General features: G+C 43.1%; 2 protein-coding genes across 2 annotated transcripts in view; both read right to left on the bottom strand.

Moving 5' to 3' along the window:
- Positions 1 to 1039: 1039 nt before the first annotated feature.
- Positions 1040 to 4705, bottom strand: LOC135100865 (uncharacterized). The gene is made up of 5 exons (XM_064004377.1): positions 4618 to 4705; positions 2921 to 3112; positions 2508 to 2695; positions 2175 to 2411; positions 1040 to 1674 (listed from the first exon to the last, which is right to left on the bottom strand). The coding sequence occupies exons 2-5, from the start codon at positions 3096 to 3098 to the stop codon at positions 1399 to 1401; spliced, it is 879 nt and encodes a 292-aa protein (XP_063860447.1). The 5' UTR covers positions 3099 to 3112; positions 4618 to 4705; the 3' UTR covers positions 1040 to 1398.
- Positions 4706 to 9058: 4353 nt separating this feature from the next.
- The window catches only part of LOC135100866 (two pore potassium channel protein sup-9-like), a 52464-nt gene continuing 43642 nt past the window's right edge, over positions 9059 to 17880 (bottom strand). Inside the window, exons 4-5 of the mRNA XM_064004378.1 lie at positions 10611 to 10783; positions 9059 to 9657 (exon numbers count right to left, since the gene is read on the bottom strand). Coding sequence (XP_063860448.1) covers positions 9438 to 9657; positions 10611 to 10783 — 393 coding nt within the window. The 3' untranslated portion in view covers positions 9059 to 9437. The remainder of the gene's footprint in view (positions 9658 to 10610; positions 10784 to 17880) is intronic.

Here is a 17880-nt window from a genome sequence, read left to right as displayed (position 1 = left end):
TTTTTTCCTCCCTCTCCTTCATTTCATAATAACATATTGGTGAGTGGTGCTGGTAACACTGTTGTCCATCATGGCTGCACTTGATATGATAATGGTCTGGTGTGTTTTCCCATTGTTATATTTCTCTTGAGTTTTTTTTCCTACGCATTGAAATGTTATATATATATATATATATATATATATATATATATATATATATATATATATATATATATATATATATATATATATATATATATATATATATATATATATATATATATATATATCAGTTGGATAAAAGCAGTAGAAGTCAGTATTTAAGCAGAGGGAAGTGACCCGCAGCAGTAGCGGCAGTCCTATGTGACATAAGAAGCAGTGGTGGCAGGGAAAGTGCAGGAATACTTTTCATTCCCTTCTATTCCACCGTTAATATTAAGTTCCCGGCCAGGGTGCGTCGTCCCCGCCTCGCCCGAGAGGCCAATAAGCGGAGTGACTCAGCAGCTGCTCTCACTTTCACACGGGTACCCTGGCCAACACAGGAGCTGCGAGGTGCCTGTTGTGGGCCGCTGTTCCCACGCCTTGGTGCCCCGCGCACCGCTTTGCCACGCTCACACCTGTGGGTGAATGGCAGATTATCGTTATGGAAAGGCTCCCCCCGCGGCCCGGATAAGTTTGCCGCGCTGGGTCACCTGGCAGGCTCACCACCATGACTCTTATCGTCATCATTACCACCATTATCCTCCATGATTCTACTTCAGGACGTAAGCCTCCCTCCCTCCCTACTCATCTGATTATCTGTGTCGCCTGCTTGTTGATTTCAGCCCATCCCAAATAACACAAATAAACTCCAGTGCAGCAGTGATGTGCTAAACTCATGCGTGCCCATGCACGAGGTGCTACGCACAACAGGCGGTCGTCATCTCTTCCCTTTATCACCGAGCCAATTTCCTCATGCCGCTACCATCCTATATGTAGCTTCATCTGGCTGACCGCGGCGGACAGAATTACCACATAAATACCAGGATTGTTTTCAGCTGCTGGTTTCATTATACATAGCTGATGAAAATTTTTATTATTACAGTGAATGTTTTGTAATGATCAGTTCAACAAATCTCCTTCAATAACTGTGATGCTCTGTCAATGACGCGGTCGTCCATTTTTACTATAGTTACCCCATTAGAATAGATTTTCTCAAATCATGAAAGATCTTGAGAGAAAACTATTAATGAGCAGGGGCAACAAATATATTTTACATATAGCTGTACGTAAAAGCGTTTGGAGAATCGTATACTCTGTTCTTAAGAGTTAACCATATAGAAGATGCTGATTATACAAAAAAATGTGGACGCGTGAGAGCAACAGAACAGAAACTTTTTACTGGAAACTCATGGCTAGTGACTGGCAGACACTGAACGTCTATGTGGTGCTCGAGATGGTGGTGTCTGCGGTGCCGGTGACGTCTGTGGTGTCTTGCGTCTCAGTGCTGTGTGTGGCGTCCGGGATGGTGGTGGTGTGCGTGGGGCTGCCTGTGTCCGTGGTGTCCGTGGCGGCAGGCGTGGTCGTATTGATGGCGAGGGAGGTGAGGGCGACGGCCGTGGTGTTCCCCTGCAGCACCGTCACCGCTAGTTTGGTTCCAATGCTCCTCAGACGCACCTCGTATGGCGCCCACGGATCCACGCTGTCGAAGACGACCTGTGAGAGATTACAAAAGGAATTACGAGAGATCTCTGTTAAGTTGAGACAAATATGCTGTTCAGTCTAACTTACTTTGAGGCTAAAATTCACAGACTGCCTGTGAAGTAAATGTATTCCCAACTTTTTTCTTTTTTTTTCATCTATGTGTTTGAACAGTAAGCAAAGTCATTTCATTAACACTTAGTTTTTAAAGCTGCAAGTAGTAGTTTTTCAGTTACGTTGGCTTACGTAAAACGCAGCTCGCTGATGAGTATAAAGAAAAGTGTAACGTTTAAATAAATAAATCTTTTACGTTAGCACAACTATATTTAATTACTGAGATTCCACTTCGTATTACAGAACTATGTCGTTATTTTAGTTGCATCTTTGTGAAATCTCCCCCAGCTCACTACTCCCATTGGCCTCCGCCGCCATCACCAACAGAAAGACAAGCAACACCAAGTACAAATACAACATTATTAATAGCGACAGAAACCACCACCACAAGTACGACTCACCACCACCATCACGCCCTCGTTAGTGGCGCTTCCTGTTGGCGAGGCAATTGTAGTTGGTTTCTGCACGAGGTCGTCATAGATACACACAGAGTCGTCATAAGTAGGAATGTCCGCTTGCATGGATGGCGGTAATGTGCCTTGGAGGATTATCTCTATTTCCAAGTCGGCATTGGAGGGGCGGCCCGTGACGATGAGGCCCAGATCGGGAAGGTGACAAACTCGAGAGGTGTAGATGCCCTGTGCAGAAATATAGAAAATAAGATGAAGTTAAGAAATTTATTCCATGATTGTAGAAGCGTTCCAGACAGGCTAAATTGTTAATTGTTTACTTACACAGGAGGGCACATCTCGAGGCTCCCAGTGCAGGTCGTCAGTGCAGGTGAGAATGAAGGTCGGAAAGTTGTCAGGAAACAGCAGCGGCGCCTGGCACACGTACGTTACTTGGGCGCCGGGAAACGCCGATCCCAAATACGTGGTGGTGGATTCGTTACGACGGGGTGGTGGCTTGCACTCAGTTTTACCTTTGTGGGGGATGGGAAAGATAAACTGATGCCGGAGTAATAAACTCATTCTCGCTTGAATGCAAAGTAGCTTCGTCCAAGTCTTCATATATTGTAAGAATCCAAGTACTGTAATACCGGTAAGATACTAAAAAATACGCTCCAAAGCACGCACAACACGTGCCCAACAGCTGAAAGTGATCATACTGTACGTCCCACACCACGAGCATCACCACAACACCTTACTCAGGAAAATGCCGAGAGATGTCGCCAAGCCGGCCAGAAGCAGAACAGCAACGGATCCGAAAAAGAAGGCAGCTTTCTTCCAGCATCTCGCATTCTCCTTTCCCTTTGAGCTTCGATGGGACTTCCTGTCCTCCTCCCCGACCGGCGGATCAGGCTCTGGATCTTCTTGGGTTGACATGATTTGAAGCGATCCTGAAATGTTTCGCGGTGCGAGGACGGTGTTTGATGAGTTGTTAGCATTTCGTAAAGGAAGGAATCGAAAATACTGTAGTAAAAACAAAATTCTTAGTGTGGGAACATTACGTCGAGGATCCAATAAAGAAAGTTCCTGTGATACATTTTCCCGTCACAGTTAAAAGTAAATAAATGAATAACGAAACTTCGTAACACATTTTTACGCTCATTTTTAGTTGATTTATAGTTTATTTATAGTTTGTCGTGTAAGGCACTAAAGATTTAAAATATTTTATGACCTTTCTTGAGGACTTGTCTGGACTGAAAGAGATATAAAACCTTTATTGCAGATTCCGCGGAGGCGAGGTAATGGCGTTGACCAAGCACGGGCAGCGGCGACCTGGTAACCTGGTGTTACGAGATAATATAAATGCCAGTAAGCTCTTAACTTGTGCGTAGTTAGAAGTTAATGAAGAGAAACACCAAAAGTTCTCCCTGAAGTTGTTTATGGGAAATATTAAAACTCTGGACTGTATTTTCAAATGTTGGCATCTTATCTCGACATTAATTAATTTATTTTTAACAGGCTGTATAGTGCAAGACATTTCGTAATTTTCAAGGATTCTTTCATGATTCCAGTGATGATTGTAACAAGAGTTTTGCGACAACAATAGGAAAACACTTACGGAAACCGGACTAATTATCTCTGCTGTCTTTGGAAACACTCCCCGTGAGATGCCAAAGCGCCACTCATTCGTAAATGTAGCAGGTGACGTTAAGCGATCGTTTGCGCCACCAGAGTAAACTTCATATGCGCTCAAATTTGACTGACAAGCTACGTACAAATACTTTACTTAAAATTAGAATATCATGTGCTCGTGATTCAAATGGAGTTTCACAAATAGATATCAGTGACGTCATGAGCGATACGCGTGCCTTGCTCTGATTTTCCTCCAGTTTCAGTAACTAAACCTATACAGTTGTGTAAGTTATTGCCGTTACTTTTAGTTTAGGGACGAACATTATCGCTGAGTAATATCAAATTACAGGGTGTTACGGAATTTTTCGGTTACTTATTGAGTAAATAAAGGGAACTGAAATTATATATATATATATATATATATATATATATATATATATATATATATATATATATATATATATATATATATATATATATATATATATATATATATATATATATATATATATATATATATATATATATATATATATAATTTTTTTTTTTACGGAAAGTGTTAAAGTAAAAAAATGAAGGTTGTAAAAGTATGAATATGCAGTGCAGTGTTGTTGCCTAAACCGCCTCTGCACGTTCATTTTTATATTTAGTGACGTTGATTAGAGCTACACGTGTGTGTGTGTGTGTGTGTGTGTGTGTGTGTGTGTGTGTGTGTGTGTGTGTGTGTTTGTGAGAGAGAGAGAGAGAGAGAGAGAGAGAGAGAGAGAGAGAGAGAGAGAGAGAGAGAGAGAGAGAGAGAGAGAGAGAAAGCAAACATCCTCACCTGTACTTCTTTTCAAGAGTTGCTAAAGAAGCGGTAACTTGTCAAGCCTGCCACTGATCACCTCGCACTAGTGGCTTCAGGAGGGCACTGGGCTGAGGTATTACCGCTGCAGATTAGCGCCAGCACCTCAGGTATCAGATAAGTGAGATTACCGGAACTGCTTTATCTTTTTTTTATTTTTTTTATTAAGAGGGGAAAAAGTAGCATGACGAAAAAAAAAACCCTGTTAGATAATTTTTTCCGTTTCAAGCATGGCGTTGGGAGGCGATTCATAGTTTTAAATTACCTGCAGTGTGTTATGTTTATTTATGTTCTTTGTGTTTTAGTTGTTAAGTAGCCCTGTCGCGGTAATGTTTTCCTGATTTCAGTTCTTCCGTCCTACTTGTGTTTTTGTTTTATTTGTTCGTTTATTTTATTTTATTTATTTTTATTTTTCATGTAATGGCGATTTTAGTCAAGGCCAATGAAAACTGAAAATATAAAGCCCACTGAAGATACCAGCCGCAAGAGAGAAAAGTTAGGGAGACTCACCTATTTACTCACCTGGCAGGCTGCTCTATTACTCTGGCCAGTCAAGCAAGTATTGGAAACTGCCTGCGAAAAACAAGGGTAACTCAAGTCTGCAGTTACGCCAGTTCGATTGAAGTAGTTTAGTGTTTGGCAGAATGAAGGACTGAGATATCTAGCGTGCCTTACCCAGCACCAAAACATACAAGCAGTGTGATGATCCTAGCTTGGAATATGTCCGTCACAAGTGCTTTATTAAAAAAAAAAAAAAAAGTGATAGATAAACTACGGCCAGAACAAGAGCGAAAATCCTAACACATATAATCCTATGGACTTGTGTAATAAGTAAGTGGTATTTGGTGAATGTTGCAGCTAGAGCTTAGTTAGCCTTGAAATATTCGTCTAAAAGTAAGAAAACGTCATTTGAGGGATGACATTCGTAATTTTTCTTAGTGTGTGTGTGTGTGTGTGTGTGTGTGTGTGTGTGTGTGTGTGTGTGTGTGTGTGTTCAAATGCTACTTTAACGTGCATTAACAAAATCAGTCTGCTGAACCAGTACTTACGTTGTAAAGCATAAGTATTGCTCTGCAGTGATGGTATAAGAAGTTAAGTTGTTGTACACACACACACACACACACACACGCACATACATACTGTCGTGCTTCCTCCTACTCTTAGGGATAGAAAATAAATAACAATAAAAGGGAAACGACTTTATTACAAATAGATACAGATGGCTAGAAATATATAGCCTTGATAGAGGAAAAGATACTGAACTCATAAGATGATAGTTTCTTGACAACGTCAAAATTTGTCCCCTTGCCCGGGTCGAAAGTTGGGAATTCACTTTTCCAATCGAATGAGAAAAAGGACGTAAAATGAAACAAAATCTCACAGCGAAGAACTGAGAGGCTGCGAGGGTGTAGAGGGCACGAGGAGGGAGGTCCGCGTGTGCTGCTGCTTTCTAGGCTAACTTTCTCGTCGCATGTGTAAGGCTTCGTCATCAAAGGAAAACAACTCTAATTCCCAGTTATATATATATATATATATATATATATATATATATATATATATATATATATATATATATATATATATATATATATATATATATATATATATATATATATAATTGTTTAATGAAAACAGGTTCCTCAGCGGCGTTGCTCCTGCGAACCGCGAGTGCTGCATTGTTGCATTACCGAGTTGAAGGCTTTGTAGATCGAGTGAAATGTGACTTCGATGTGAATATTCACGTCAAACACTTGAGGCGCGCATTCCTGGCGCTGCGTGGCGGCCAGTAATGCCGCCGCGTGCTCGTTTCACAGTGACACATCTCTGTGAGTGTTGCCCAAGATGTGTGGATGAATATTGTAAAATTGTTTATTTAATATTCTTTTGCAAATGCTCCAAGAATATATTCAAAGTTGAAGCTAACAATATCAAAATATTAATCTTTAAGGATAAGTAGAATATTATCGTTATTACTATCATTAGTATTATTACTATAATTATTAATCATTAATTATTATTACAATATAATATTATTATGTTCCTTCTGTAGAACTACTATATCACTTTTATATGAAACTCTTTACGTAAGCAATAGGAAGAAAGAGGCTAATTTATATTGCAAGCAACAAGAAAATATCGTGACTTTTTTTTTATTTTTCAAAGGGTGGCACTGACGAGTCCCTGTCACAGACTTGACGACACAACCCCGCTGGCGCCGCGCCGCGATCACCACGGCGGCGGCTGCGGGTAGACGTGGTCTTGTAGTCTTCTTCTCGATGAGATTGAATCTTAAGGGGAAAGCTGCAGAGTGGTCGATGAAGTAAAGAAACCAGCATAGGATTCATTTCGGGGTGGTGGACATGAGTTGGTTACAGTTCACTGGCTAGTTTTCAAGAGGGGCGTAAGTAAATAAATATAACTTTCCTTAAGGTTTAACTTTAAAGTTACATTTGTCGTTCAGTATATTCTCTATAAAGATGAAATCAACTTATGTTAATAAGTGAAAGTTTACTTCCAGTTAAGGACACTTTAGATACCTGGATTGAAAAAGTAATCTTGTTTTGCTGGAAATAATCATTCTGTCAGAACATTATACAAAATATTTTTGTCAAAGTGGAAACCAATCTCCACTTGGCCCGCCCAGGGAGCCTTGCATGATTCCCAAAAAATTCACCCAAAACTTTGAACCGCCAAGCAGAAGTGACCACACAGGACTCTGACGAATGGAATGAACTGTTCAGCATTGATTTAGTCAAGCTACTAAGTAAGGAAAGCTTGCTGAGGCGGGAGGAGGCATCCTCCGTTAACCCGACGCTGTGACAAAGACTCGACTAAAAATTCTCGCTAACAAACTTGCACGCTCGGCCTCTCAGTCTGCTCACACGCACCATTCACCGCCGGAAGAACAAGGGAGAAGAAAGAGAGATAACAAAGGAACGTTAGTTAAGGCTAAGTACGATTCGTTATATGGGTTCGTCTGCTGACCTAGTGGTCCTCGCCGCGTCCGAGTGACGCCCGACGCCTCCCTCCACCCAGCTTTGATACGTGGTTTTTTGGACGTAAGTTTCTTTGACAAAAATTTCCGGATACGCATGCAGACAGGTCACGCGAGCACCTAGATGTGCATCTTGAAGTGGGTCGCTGAAAACACCTGCTCCATTGCAAAACATCGCCGTGTGTTCAGGTTTGGGCACTTGTGTTTGGGTCTTTGGACGTTTCCCAGCGCTATTTTTTTCTTTCATTTTTGAAAAATAGATAAATAAATGCATAAATGAATAAATAAGTAAAACTGTTTGGTGAGTCACCTGGCAAGGGCACTGTCGCTGCCAGGCCTCAGCAGCACAAAATCTAGGGAGGCTTCATCGAACGGCCCATGCATCACACAAGGTAAACGGAGACCTTCTATAAGAAGACATCGTCATTATGTACACATGTCAATTTTCATGTTTGCATATTATGCCAGAAATCCTATCACAGTATAAGTCGGTTTCCCGTGTTAGACCATCATCTTCTGCAAGATTTCAGCTTTTATTAATAAATTTTCGTCTTAAAGACGTACGAACTCGTTGAATTATTGTAACAATTGTCATTAAGGTAAGTTTTCCAAAAGAGACATTCTCGTTCACGACTGATGACCTTAAGAAAAGTTTACACCTGAGGATTCCATTTAAGCCTAATAACCTTTCCATCACAACAAAAGTTGAGTTTGAACTTTGTATATGCTAAGAATAAAGAGGTTTATTCCTTTTGGAGTTCACCCAATGAATGAGCCAATGTGCCAGAGCGAGGAACATAGTTACCTGCCGCATCCCCGTCTCCGCTACCTGTCCCCGGGCACTAGGGCCGTCACCTTCACCGCCACGCGTCACGTGTACAACAAGGAAGATAAGAAGCAAATTTTAGCTGATGCTTAGCCTTGAAGAAATGTACAATTCGCTTAACATATTTCAAAGCATTATTTTTTATTTTTTTTGTACCCAGAAAAGGACAAACACAATCATATATGTAATGTAATATATATATATATATATATATATATATATATATATATATATATATATATATATATATATATATATATATATATATATATATATATATATATATATAATGTATAATTTTCTTATTTTTATTTTTTTTCCGGCTATCCCATCGCTTCCATGTTTTATCAATTATCCGATTCAAAGTCAAGACGTAACAGCTAGTGAGGAAGGAACTCTCCGGGCGTCTGGACAAACGTAGGAAAGGCAACAGCTAACACTGGTGCAAGACAGCGTTCGTTCAGGCCTGTGGACCCGCGCAGGCGTTAGGTTAAGATACAACGGTTAGGACGGCTTTCAGTTAGTTCTGCGATCGACCCCTGGCGTGACGTGCGAAATATTAACATGAAAAATATTCTCCCTATTGTAAATACTGGAAGATATCTATAACAAATAAGAACCGGATATCTTACAATAGTCAGGCATAGTCCGGGGTGCGTCGCGGGCACTCCTGGGTGGCCTCGACCCCCGCCTGTGCACCTGCCCGGCAGCGGCGCGAGCTGGTGCTCCCCTGTGGCGCGTCACCGCCAAGGGGTCAAAAAGTTCCCTGACCATCAGCTGCCTCAGTCTCGTAAAGAAACAGATCAACACGTTGTAAATATTTTGGCGTACTTCATTGAATTTTTTCTTGTTACCTGCGCCCAATTCGTTCCCAGTGGCCTGGTCGGGCTTCAAAAGTCCACACTCGTGCACCAAACATGTGTGCCACGACCTCTTTGCCGCACAAGTCCCCGAGCCCTGCGCGCCCCTCCACCAAAGCTAAACAGAGTTTCTTTTGTGAATCTGCGCAGGAGTGGATATAACCTCGCATTCGTACGAGGAGGAGCACAATTCCTCTTGTGTCTCAGTGTGGGTCACTTGTGGGTCGTGGTCTCGCTGCGTCATCTGCAGGTCCCGCTGAAGCTGCTGTTCCCGCTGCTGCCGAAGACGGTTTGCTCGCGGCAAGATGTACGAGAGGTACTTGGACCGCTTCCGAAAACTGCGAATAGAAATATGAGAGGATGAAAAACACTGGAAATGAGGTTTTTGATGTTAGAAATATCACAGCTAACTTTTCCCTCTGTGAAATTCATATTAAAATTTACTTGCTTGTGTGTGTGTGTGTGTGTGTGTGTGTGTGTGTAAATATTATATACATTTAGTGAGTTGTTGGTTTGTTATTGTAAGTAAGTATATTCTGAACCAATACAAGCGTTTAGTATGTAGAGCTCAAAGAAATGTAAGATGGTGAGCGGGCCGCAGTGTCCAGGAAAGTTTCTATTATACTATTGTGATAAGGTTGTGGTGGCGCCAGTGTGATGTGCCATTGTTAAAGTGTCCATGTTTATTAATACACATCGGGCACTGACAGGGAGATATAGAAGTTTACGCAGAGAGGCACGTGGAGTTTCAAACATAATTATTGTAAATTGAAGGTGCAGATCTGATTGTAGGTGAGTGAGCTTGTGCAGGAAGTCTGTGTTCTGGAGCAAGCAGCGGAGTGGCGGCGCGGAAAGCCTGGCTGCTTCCAATATCCAAACAAGTCTGGGGTTGTTTGCCTTGGCGTGGCTGCCTCGTTGTAATTGTTGAGGGAGAGGGACACGGTCTCGGGGCAACACCACCACCACCACCATCACCATCACCATCACCACCACCTTCACTACTAGCAACACTACCACCGCCGCCACCACCACCGCCGCCAGTATTAAAGCAGACCAGGGCAAGGCGTGGTGCATTATTGGACTCCCTCGCCAAGAATGAATAGCCGACCGTACATGATTAAACTGACACTGTTTGATTCCGTTGCCTGATGTATTTGTGTATTTTGCGTCTTGAACTCTTTTAAACTGAGTTGGTGTACCTGCCTGTGTCTAATATGTATGTGCGTATATTGCGTTAGTGTGTGTGTGTGTGTGTGTGTGTGTGTGTGTGTGTGTGTGTGAGTTCACTTACCTGTATGACCTCCTAAAGGGAAGGGCGTGGCAGGGCGCACAGGAGGCGCAGGTGCACGAACAGACGGAGGTGAGATCGGTGAAGGAGGCGCCTTCCTGGGGACACTGGCCGGACAGGATGGAGCCGTTGGCGGTGATTACATCCCCCTCCACTCGCACCGCCCCCGCCGCCGCCTGCAACACACGATAGCCGTCAGTCATGCATCGAGTCATGGGTGGTGGTGGTGGTGGTGGTGGTGGTGTCTCAATAACCGCTCTCATACCACCGTTCCACACTCATACAAGTGAAGGGCATGCGTTCAACAGCCGCACACGTCACATTTCCATCTGTTACAGCTGCGGAGCAGAGCACAACCACGTTTGACAGCTATGTAGGTCACTCGTAATAAAGGTCACAGCCATACCACACGGCCCCGCACCACACGGCCCCGCACCGCACAGGCACCGTCCACACACTCGCGCTCCTCGGCCATGCAAGTCACGGATGCTGGCCAGCCTCTCTGGTGGAGGTTCGCCTTTTATTGTTATGAATAAAAGTATAAACTAAAAAAAAACTATTGTATTCGTATATATTCGGTTGTCCCACAGCCCTCGTCAGCGGCGGCGGCGGTGACCAGACTGATTGGCGCCGTGCATACAAATGGAACACGCGGCGGGAGGGCGTCCAAGCTGGGCTGCTGCAGAGCCCGGGCGACTCTCCACGGCTTGAGACTAACCTGTCCTTCATTGTGATTTATTGAGTAATTAGTGAGGTCTAAGTTACATGTTTTTTAAGTGTCCTCATTCTTCCTCCCAACACTTCTAAAAAAAAAAAAAGTTATTTGTAGCTGATATTTTGGGCTTTATTCTCCCCTGTGAAATGAAAAAAAATAAAATAAATCGTGTAGTTGGTAGGATGTAAGAAAACGAGAAAACTAAATCCAAATGGATATATCCCGAGTGAATGGAGGATAAGAATAGATCCGGCAGTCCACTTTATCCTACAGCGACACCTGCAACCGGAGTTTATTCAGCGCGCTGTTGTCACGCAGCCCTCGGGGGAGTACAGACTGAATTTGGTACTTTTCCCCTCGTGTTGTAGAGAGGAGGAAGACAGAATCTAACTCTTTACTGTACATCTCTCTCTCTGATGAAACGCCTTTGATATTGAACTCGAATCGTTAGAATTTCATCGGAATTTCTCTTAGTTTAATAACAATTAATTTCTTTCTTTTTTTTTCAAGAAGGGAATGGACTTGTTGACGTAATAATAAATCCAACTCAAGTACAGTAAATAAGTTTTGGCAACATAGTTTCTTTAAAAAAATATTTTAGTGTAACATTGTTTTAGTCCCTTCGCATTTCGAAGTAGCGGGACAGGCATGTCAAAAAAGCAAAGGAAATGTTTGTGCGTAGTGTTGCTTTAAGCAAAGAAGAGTAATGAAGTGGATTATTGCCTTGAGGGGTGCCGGCAAGGAAAAAATAGGCGAGTAGTTTACCGAGAATTTGTGAGGGGGAATGGGCCAGCGGGTGCAGTGCGGCCTTTTTGTGCGACGTCTGGTGGAGCGGAGGAGCACCAGGAGGCAGAAGGAATGTGATTAATTAGAGTACACCACCATGAGTCTGATTGAGAGAACGACAAGCAAACGTTGGCCAGTTGTAAGTTGTTTGCATGACATTAATGTACCAAACTTTACGACTGATTTTAAACTGGTACACTATTATATTTTTTTGCAATATAATTTGTGGCGGAGAATGTACTGAGTGGAGATTGCGTAGCGGTGTTTGAGTACGATTAAAACATTCTTGCGTATATACAAGCCGAGGACCTTGGAAGAACCTTTTATTGATCCTAATACAAGTAGATTGAATCCCCTTTTTCTCACGTGTATATTCGTAAATAAGTATTCAGTTTCGATTAGACAAAGGAGAAGAAAGGGAGAATTTGAGTAAGGGAATCGAGGCGCAGCTGCCGGACAGACACTCGACAGCATCACTTTAGTCAGAATTTGGCTCCGGAACCATTGCATCATTTCCCTCCCGTGCCATGTCGGTCCGACCATCACCATATTCATGTTCATTCCACCTAAAGCTCCTCCCACATGACCCAGTACCCTCGCCCTTGTCTCCTGCTCCCTCCCCACCACTTGTACCTCCACTACTCACACCCACGGACCATGCCTTCCCCCATTCTCTTCACAGAATCTCATCCTGCACCCTCCTCCTATTCCCTACACATAACCCTTCATACTCTTGCTCTCTTTTCGCAAATTCCTCTTTCTCCTCTTTCCTCCTCCATAAACCTGCCCTACTTCTCCTCCTCCCCATTTCTTTCTCTTCTTTCTTTCCATACAATGTACTTTTCATACTTCCTTCTCTCCTCCTCTTCCCTGTTCTTCACACAAACCCTTTCTATTTCTCTTCTCTCCTCATGATCGCCTCCTTTGCGTTCCCTCTATCTTTCTCTTCACACATACTCCTTCTTCTTTACTCTCCCTTCTGCCAAACAAATTCCTCTTCCTCCTCCTCCTTCTCCTTCTCCTTCTCCTTCTCCTCCTCCTCCTCCTCCTCCTCCTCCTCCTCCTCCTCCTCCTCCTCCTCCTCCTCCTCCTCCTCTTCCTCTGTGTCCGCTTCCCACCACGGAGTCAGCAAAGCATCGGACATTGCATGAGGTATTTGAATTGCGGAGATAGAATAGAACATCGCCACACACACACACACACACACACACACACACACACACACACACACACACACACACACACACACACACACACACACACACACACACACACACACACACACACACACACACACACACACACACAAGCACGCAGGTCTCGTTGTTTGCCTTCATTTCGTCCTAAACAGATTCCGTCTATTAATGACGCTGCCTATAATTAATGGATCAGTTTGTGTACCAATATTTAGTTATTCTTAGAAGCAGAATCTGTGTGTGTGTGTGTGTGTGTGTGTGTGTGTGTGTGTGTGTGTGTGTGTGTGTGTGTGTCTGTGTGTTTGTGTTCGTTTGTTTGTGTATCATATTGTAAATTGGAGCAAAATGAGTTGAATTATATCCATAAATGTATACTTTCCTATGGCTAACAAATAATCTGTCAATCTGTCTATCTGTGTGCATATGTGTGTGTGTGTGTGTGTGTGTGTGGCAAGGTTGCGGTGCCGTGCTGCTGAAGCGTCTGGCCGCAGTGTTTCATCATAAATTATCTGCATGACTGGAACATCCAATTTGTACTGCGTTATGTATGCATGAGATGCGCATGTAAGCTCATAAAAAAGCAGGGCTGCCTATATTTTACATGTTAACCGGGCATTTAAGGCTTAAGCCGCTTAATAATTGCATGACTGATATAAGTTGAGATTACTTTAAATTGCTCTTTTTTTTAATTTATTGACTATCCATTAAATTTGATGACACTATTTGTTACCCATGTCGAGGAACTGTTGTTGGTGTCATGAGGTAAAGTTGTTTTTTTTTAACTGTCCCGGTGGCCCAATTTGACGTGCAGTGAACGGTAGGCAGTAGATGGGAGGATGAGCTACAGCATCTATCTTTTAAACAGTCATGGTCAGAACTCAAGCACGTTGCATACTGCAGTAAATCCCACAGTATTTACTGTTTTAACTGAGTCTTAAGTACTCCAGTCTGCTGACAGATTCCATAGAAAGGCTGATCAAACTATCCCCAACACTCTATTCCCTTATTTTTTTTTTTTTCCCATCCACACGCACACTAGTGACCTCAGGTAAGAGGGCAACCAGGCTTCAACGAGGCCATACCTCAAGCGCTGCTCCCTCTTCCCTACATTCCTTGTTCTTTGCAAATGTAGGTGCTGTTGTTTCACATGTGAATTTCCATAACCACCAATACATAACTGGTGGCAGCGGTGGGATACATGAACAACATATTACTCTGGTGGAACACATAGAAGACACTGGCACACTCTGAACGTAGTGAAAGTTGAATGCAATACGTTACTCGACTTCCAAGCATGATTGCATGTAGTAGGTTCCAATATGCCTATTACCAACGCATAGCTGTGATCAAAGCAGTGAGAAGTGATCTGCATGCCTAAATAAGCACATTATCTCTGCTTGTCCCACGCCGCACATAGGTCAGGCAATTGTTGTCTTCTTACCACAGCAAAAATGGTAGGCATTTTTTGAAGTGATTTATTGAAAGTTCATGAAATCCTCCGCTCTGTCCTCTCTCTCTCTCTCTCTCTCTCTCTCTCTCTCTCTCTCTCTCTCTCTCTCTCTCTCTCTCTCTCTCTCTCTCTCTCTCTCTCTCTCTCTCTCTCTCTCTCTCTCTCTCTCTCTCTCTCTCTCTCTCTCTGCGCCATGTCCTTGGTCAAACGGAGAGTGTGCTGAGACGGAGAAAGAGGAGGAGGAGGAGAAAGATAAAGAAGAGGAGGAGGAGGAAAAAAAGAAGAGAAGGAGAAGAAGGAATAAGAAGAAGAGGAGGGGTGTGAGACGTCTGCATTTTATTTTCTATCACGTATCACCGTCCGTGACTTCACCACCGTCAGCATCTCGGCCTCACATCCAGCTCGTAAATAATGTTTCACGTGCCCCTGCAATCCCCGCCACTCCTGAGTCGAGGCAGAACGTGCCGCGTGGATCCTGAGCTCGCACACACACAGAGCTGCTTGTATGCAAATGTGTGAAATTTAAGACTACACACCTAATCTACGCCGCCTCGCCACGCCCGACACTCGCGAGGGGCAGCGCATGGCTACGCATATCTAAAGCAAAACTGGAGTATTTTGAGGCCAGAACAGCGTGGCCGGCGCCGAGTAACAGGAGGACTGGGAAGTGGTTTAGTGGGGAAGAGATTGCCTGATATTCTTTTCTTTTTTGTTCTTGTTTCATATCCTTGAAAGATTAATTTGTCACGCATATCTGAGGCAAAACTGGAGTGTTTTGAGCCCAGAACAGCGTGGTCGGGGCCGAGAGACCGAGGGGGACTGGGAAGAAGCTTAGTAGGAAGATTACATGATCTTTTTTTCTTTCTTTTTTTCCTTTTTGTTCTTTTTCCCTGTTTCTGAGAGATTAATTCACTCTACCAGGCCATTAGTGTCATGCTCCGAATGTAATGTAGTAGATTTTTTTTTTTTTCTATACATATAATTTTCTAGCCCACAATTTCCTGTTTGTCACTTTTTTCTGTCCTTTCTTTTCCTCGTCTCCTGTTTCCTTGCGTCCTTGTTCCAACTTCTCCTTTTTTTTTCCTTTTTGTTTGGCTTCTTTTTTTCCTTGTCTCTCTTTTTCATCCTGTCCTTTCTCTCTTCCTGTTTATCTTCCTTTTTTCCTGTCCATTGTTTCCTTAATTATTTGCTCCCTTCCTCCTCATTCATATTTATCCTGTTTTTCTTTTCATATCTCTACTTCTTGTTCCCTTCCACATTCTTTTTCTCCTTTCCTTACTTGTTTATTCTGTTTCCCTTTTTATCTCTTCCTTTTCCTGTCTATTGCTCCTTTTCTCCTTTCCTCTCGTGTTTATTCTGTTTATCTCTTTTTTACATCACTTTCTTCTTTCCTCCTACCTTTTCTACTTTTCCCCTTTTCGTTCATGTTTATCCTGTTTATCTTTTTTACATTCCTGCGTCTTGTTTCTTGCTTTTTTTTTCCTTTCCATCCGTATTTATCGTGTTTATTTCCCATTTACATCTTAGCTTCTTGTTCCCTTTCAATTCGTTCCTTCTCTCCTTGTCTTTTATATTTACCCTGTTTATCTTTTCACATCCCTGCGTCTTGTTTCCTCCCACTTTCCTCGCTTTCTCCTAACCTCTGCTGTCTCTTACTCTCCCGGATCTCCTTTCTTGTCCCTCGGCGGCTATTTCCCCGCGGTGCTGCCCGTCGTTTGGGGCAAGATGGCTCCGGAAACGTGCTGGTAATCTGCGTGCGTTTGTCTCTAATGTCGCATTCATGTTTACTAATACACCCCAAGCGGCTCCGTGAAGGCGGTTCCGTTGCGCCTCGCTGCCCTCCCAAGGCTGCTCTGAAAGGTGTCCTAGAGCGCTAATTTGACTCATATTATCCTTTTAAAACCCTGACCTCGGGCACCAGAGAGCATCACAGGAAAATCAGAAAGACTGGGCTCAGGTAATGGAGGGAGTGGACGGAATATTAGTGGTCCAGCCAGGCCAGGGAGTGGATGGGTTAAGGGGTTGAGTCTGCGTGTTCTTGAAGTGCGGTTGTGGTAGTTTGGGTATGTGTCCTCGTCTGGGTTGTAAGGTTAAGGTGCTTGTGGGTTTTTGTGTTGTGTGTTGGAGAGAGAGAGAGAGAGAGAGAGAGAGAGAGAGAGAGAGAGAGAGAGAGAGAGAGAGAGAGAGAGAGAGAGAGAGAGAGAGAGAGAGAGAGAGAATGTGAATCGTTTCTTATTTAATTATGACTATTAATTCTCTTATTGCATTCGTTTATCCACCTATCTAACTGCTAATCCATTTTTCACTACAAAATATTCAACATGTATTTCCTTCCTTATTAACATCATTCTCTTCTCCATGCTTCGATCTAAAGTGACCTGACAAGTATCCTTTTATTATCCCCTGTTATAGTGTGGTCAGGGGTGGTCAGGGCGGCTCTTTTGTGGCGGAGTTTTGTCTGGCCTGGCCCGCTGTGGTCATAAAGTGCACACTTCATTTCAGTGGGCCGAGGTGTGTGGTGGGGCTGTGTAAACATTGGCAAGAGGGTTAGCTTGATGCGATTTTAGCCCAGTGTGTGTGTGTGTGTGTGTGTGTGTGTGTGTGTGTGTGTGTGTGTGTGTGTGTGTGTGTGTGTGTGTGTCAACGAGCATGGTCACACGCGCGCACACACACACCCTCTCTCTCTCTCTCTCTCTCTCTCTCTCTCTCTCTCTCTCTCTCTCTCTCTCTCTCTCTCTCTCTCTCTCTCTCTCTCTCTCTCTCTCTCTCTCTCTCCACCCCATGATTAACATTCAAAATACCGTAAGCAATTATTTACGTAGAGTCACAGAAAGAGAGACAGGAAGTTAATTTCATCTTGTCTATGTAAGCTTCTGAATTATTTTTTTAATAAACTAACACAAAACCGTCAAAAATAGTCTTAAGAGTCATAAGGGGAAAATGTGTAGCAATAAAAGGTCTGGATGGAGGAAATTAGCCGATAAGTATTGATTAGTCCGAGCAGGAAAGTGTTTGCTGGCCGGCGTTTGCTGATCACCCCGTGCCGTGTTGTGTTTGCCTTGTTAAATATCTGCAGCTTTTTAGGCGCACGCTTGATTTGTGTGTTGTAATAGTGTCGTTATTCTG

This window comes from Scylla paramamosain, chromosome 5 (genome assembly GCF_035594125.1).
Source record: "Scylla paramamosain isolate STU-SP2022 chromosome 5, ASM3559412v1, whole genome shotgun sequence".
Taxonomy (NCBI): Eukaryota; Metazoa; Arthropoda; class Malacostraca; order Decapoda; family Portunidae; genus Scylla; species Scylla paramamosain.
Note: the sequence above shows the minus strand (reverse complement) of the source record. Positions and strands in the feature narration are given on the sequence as shown.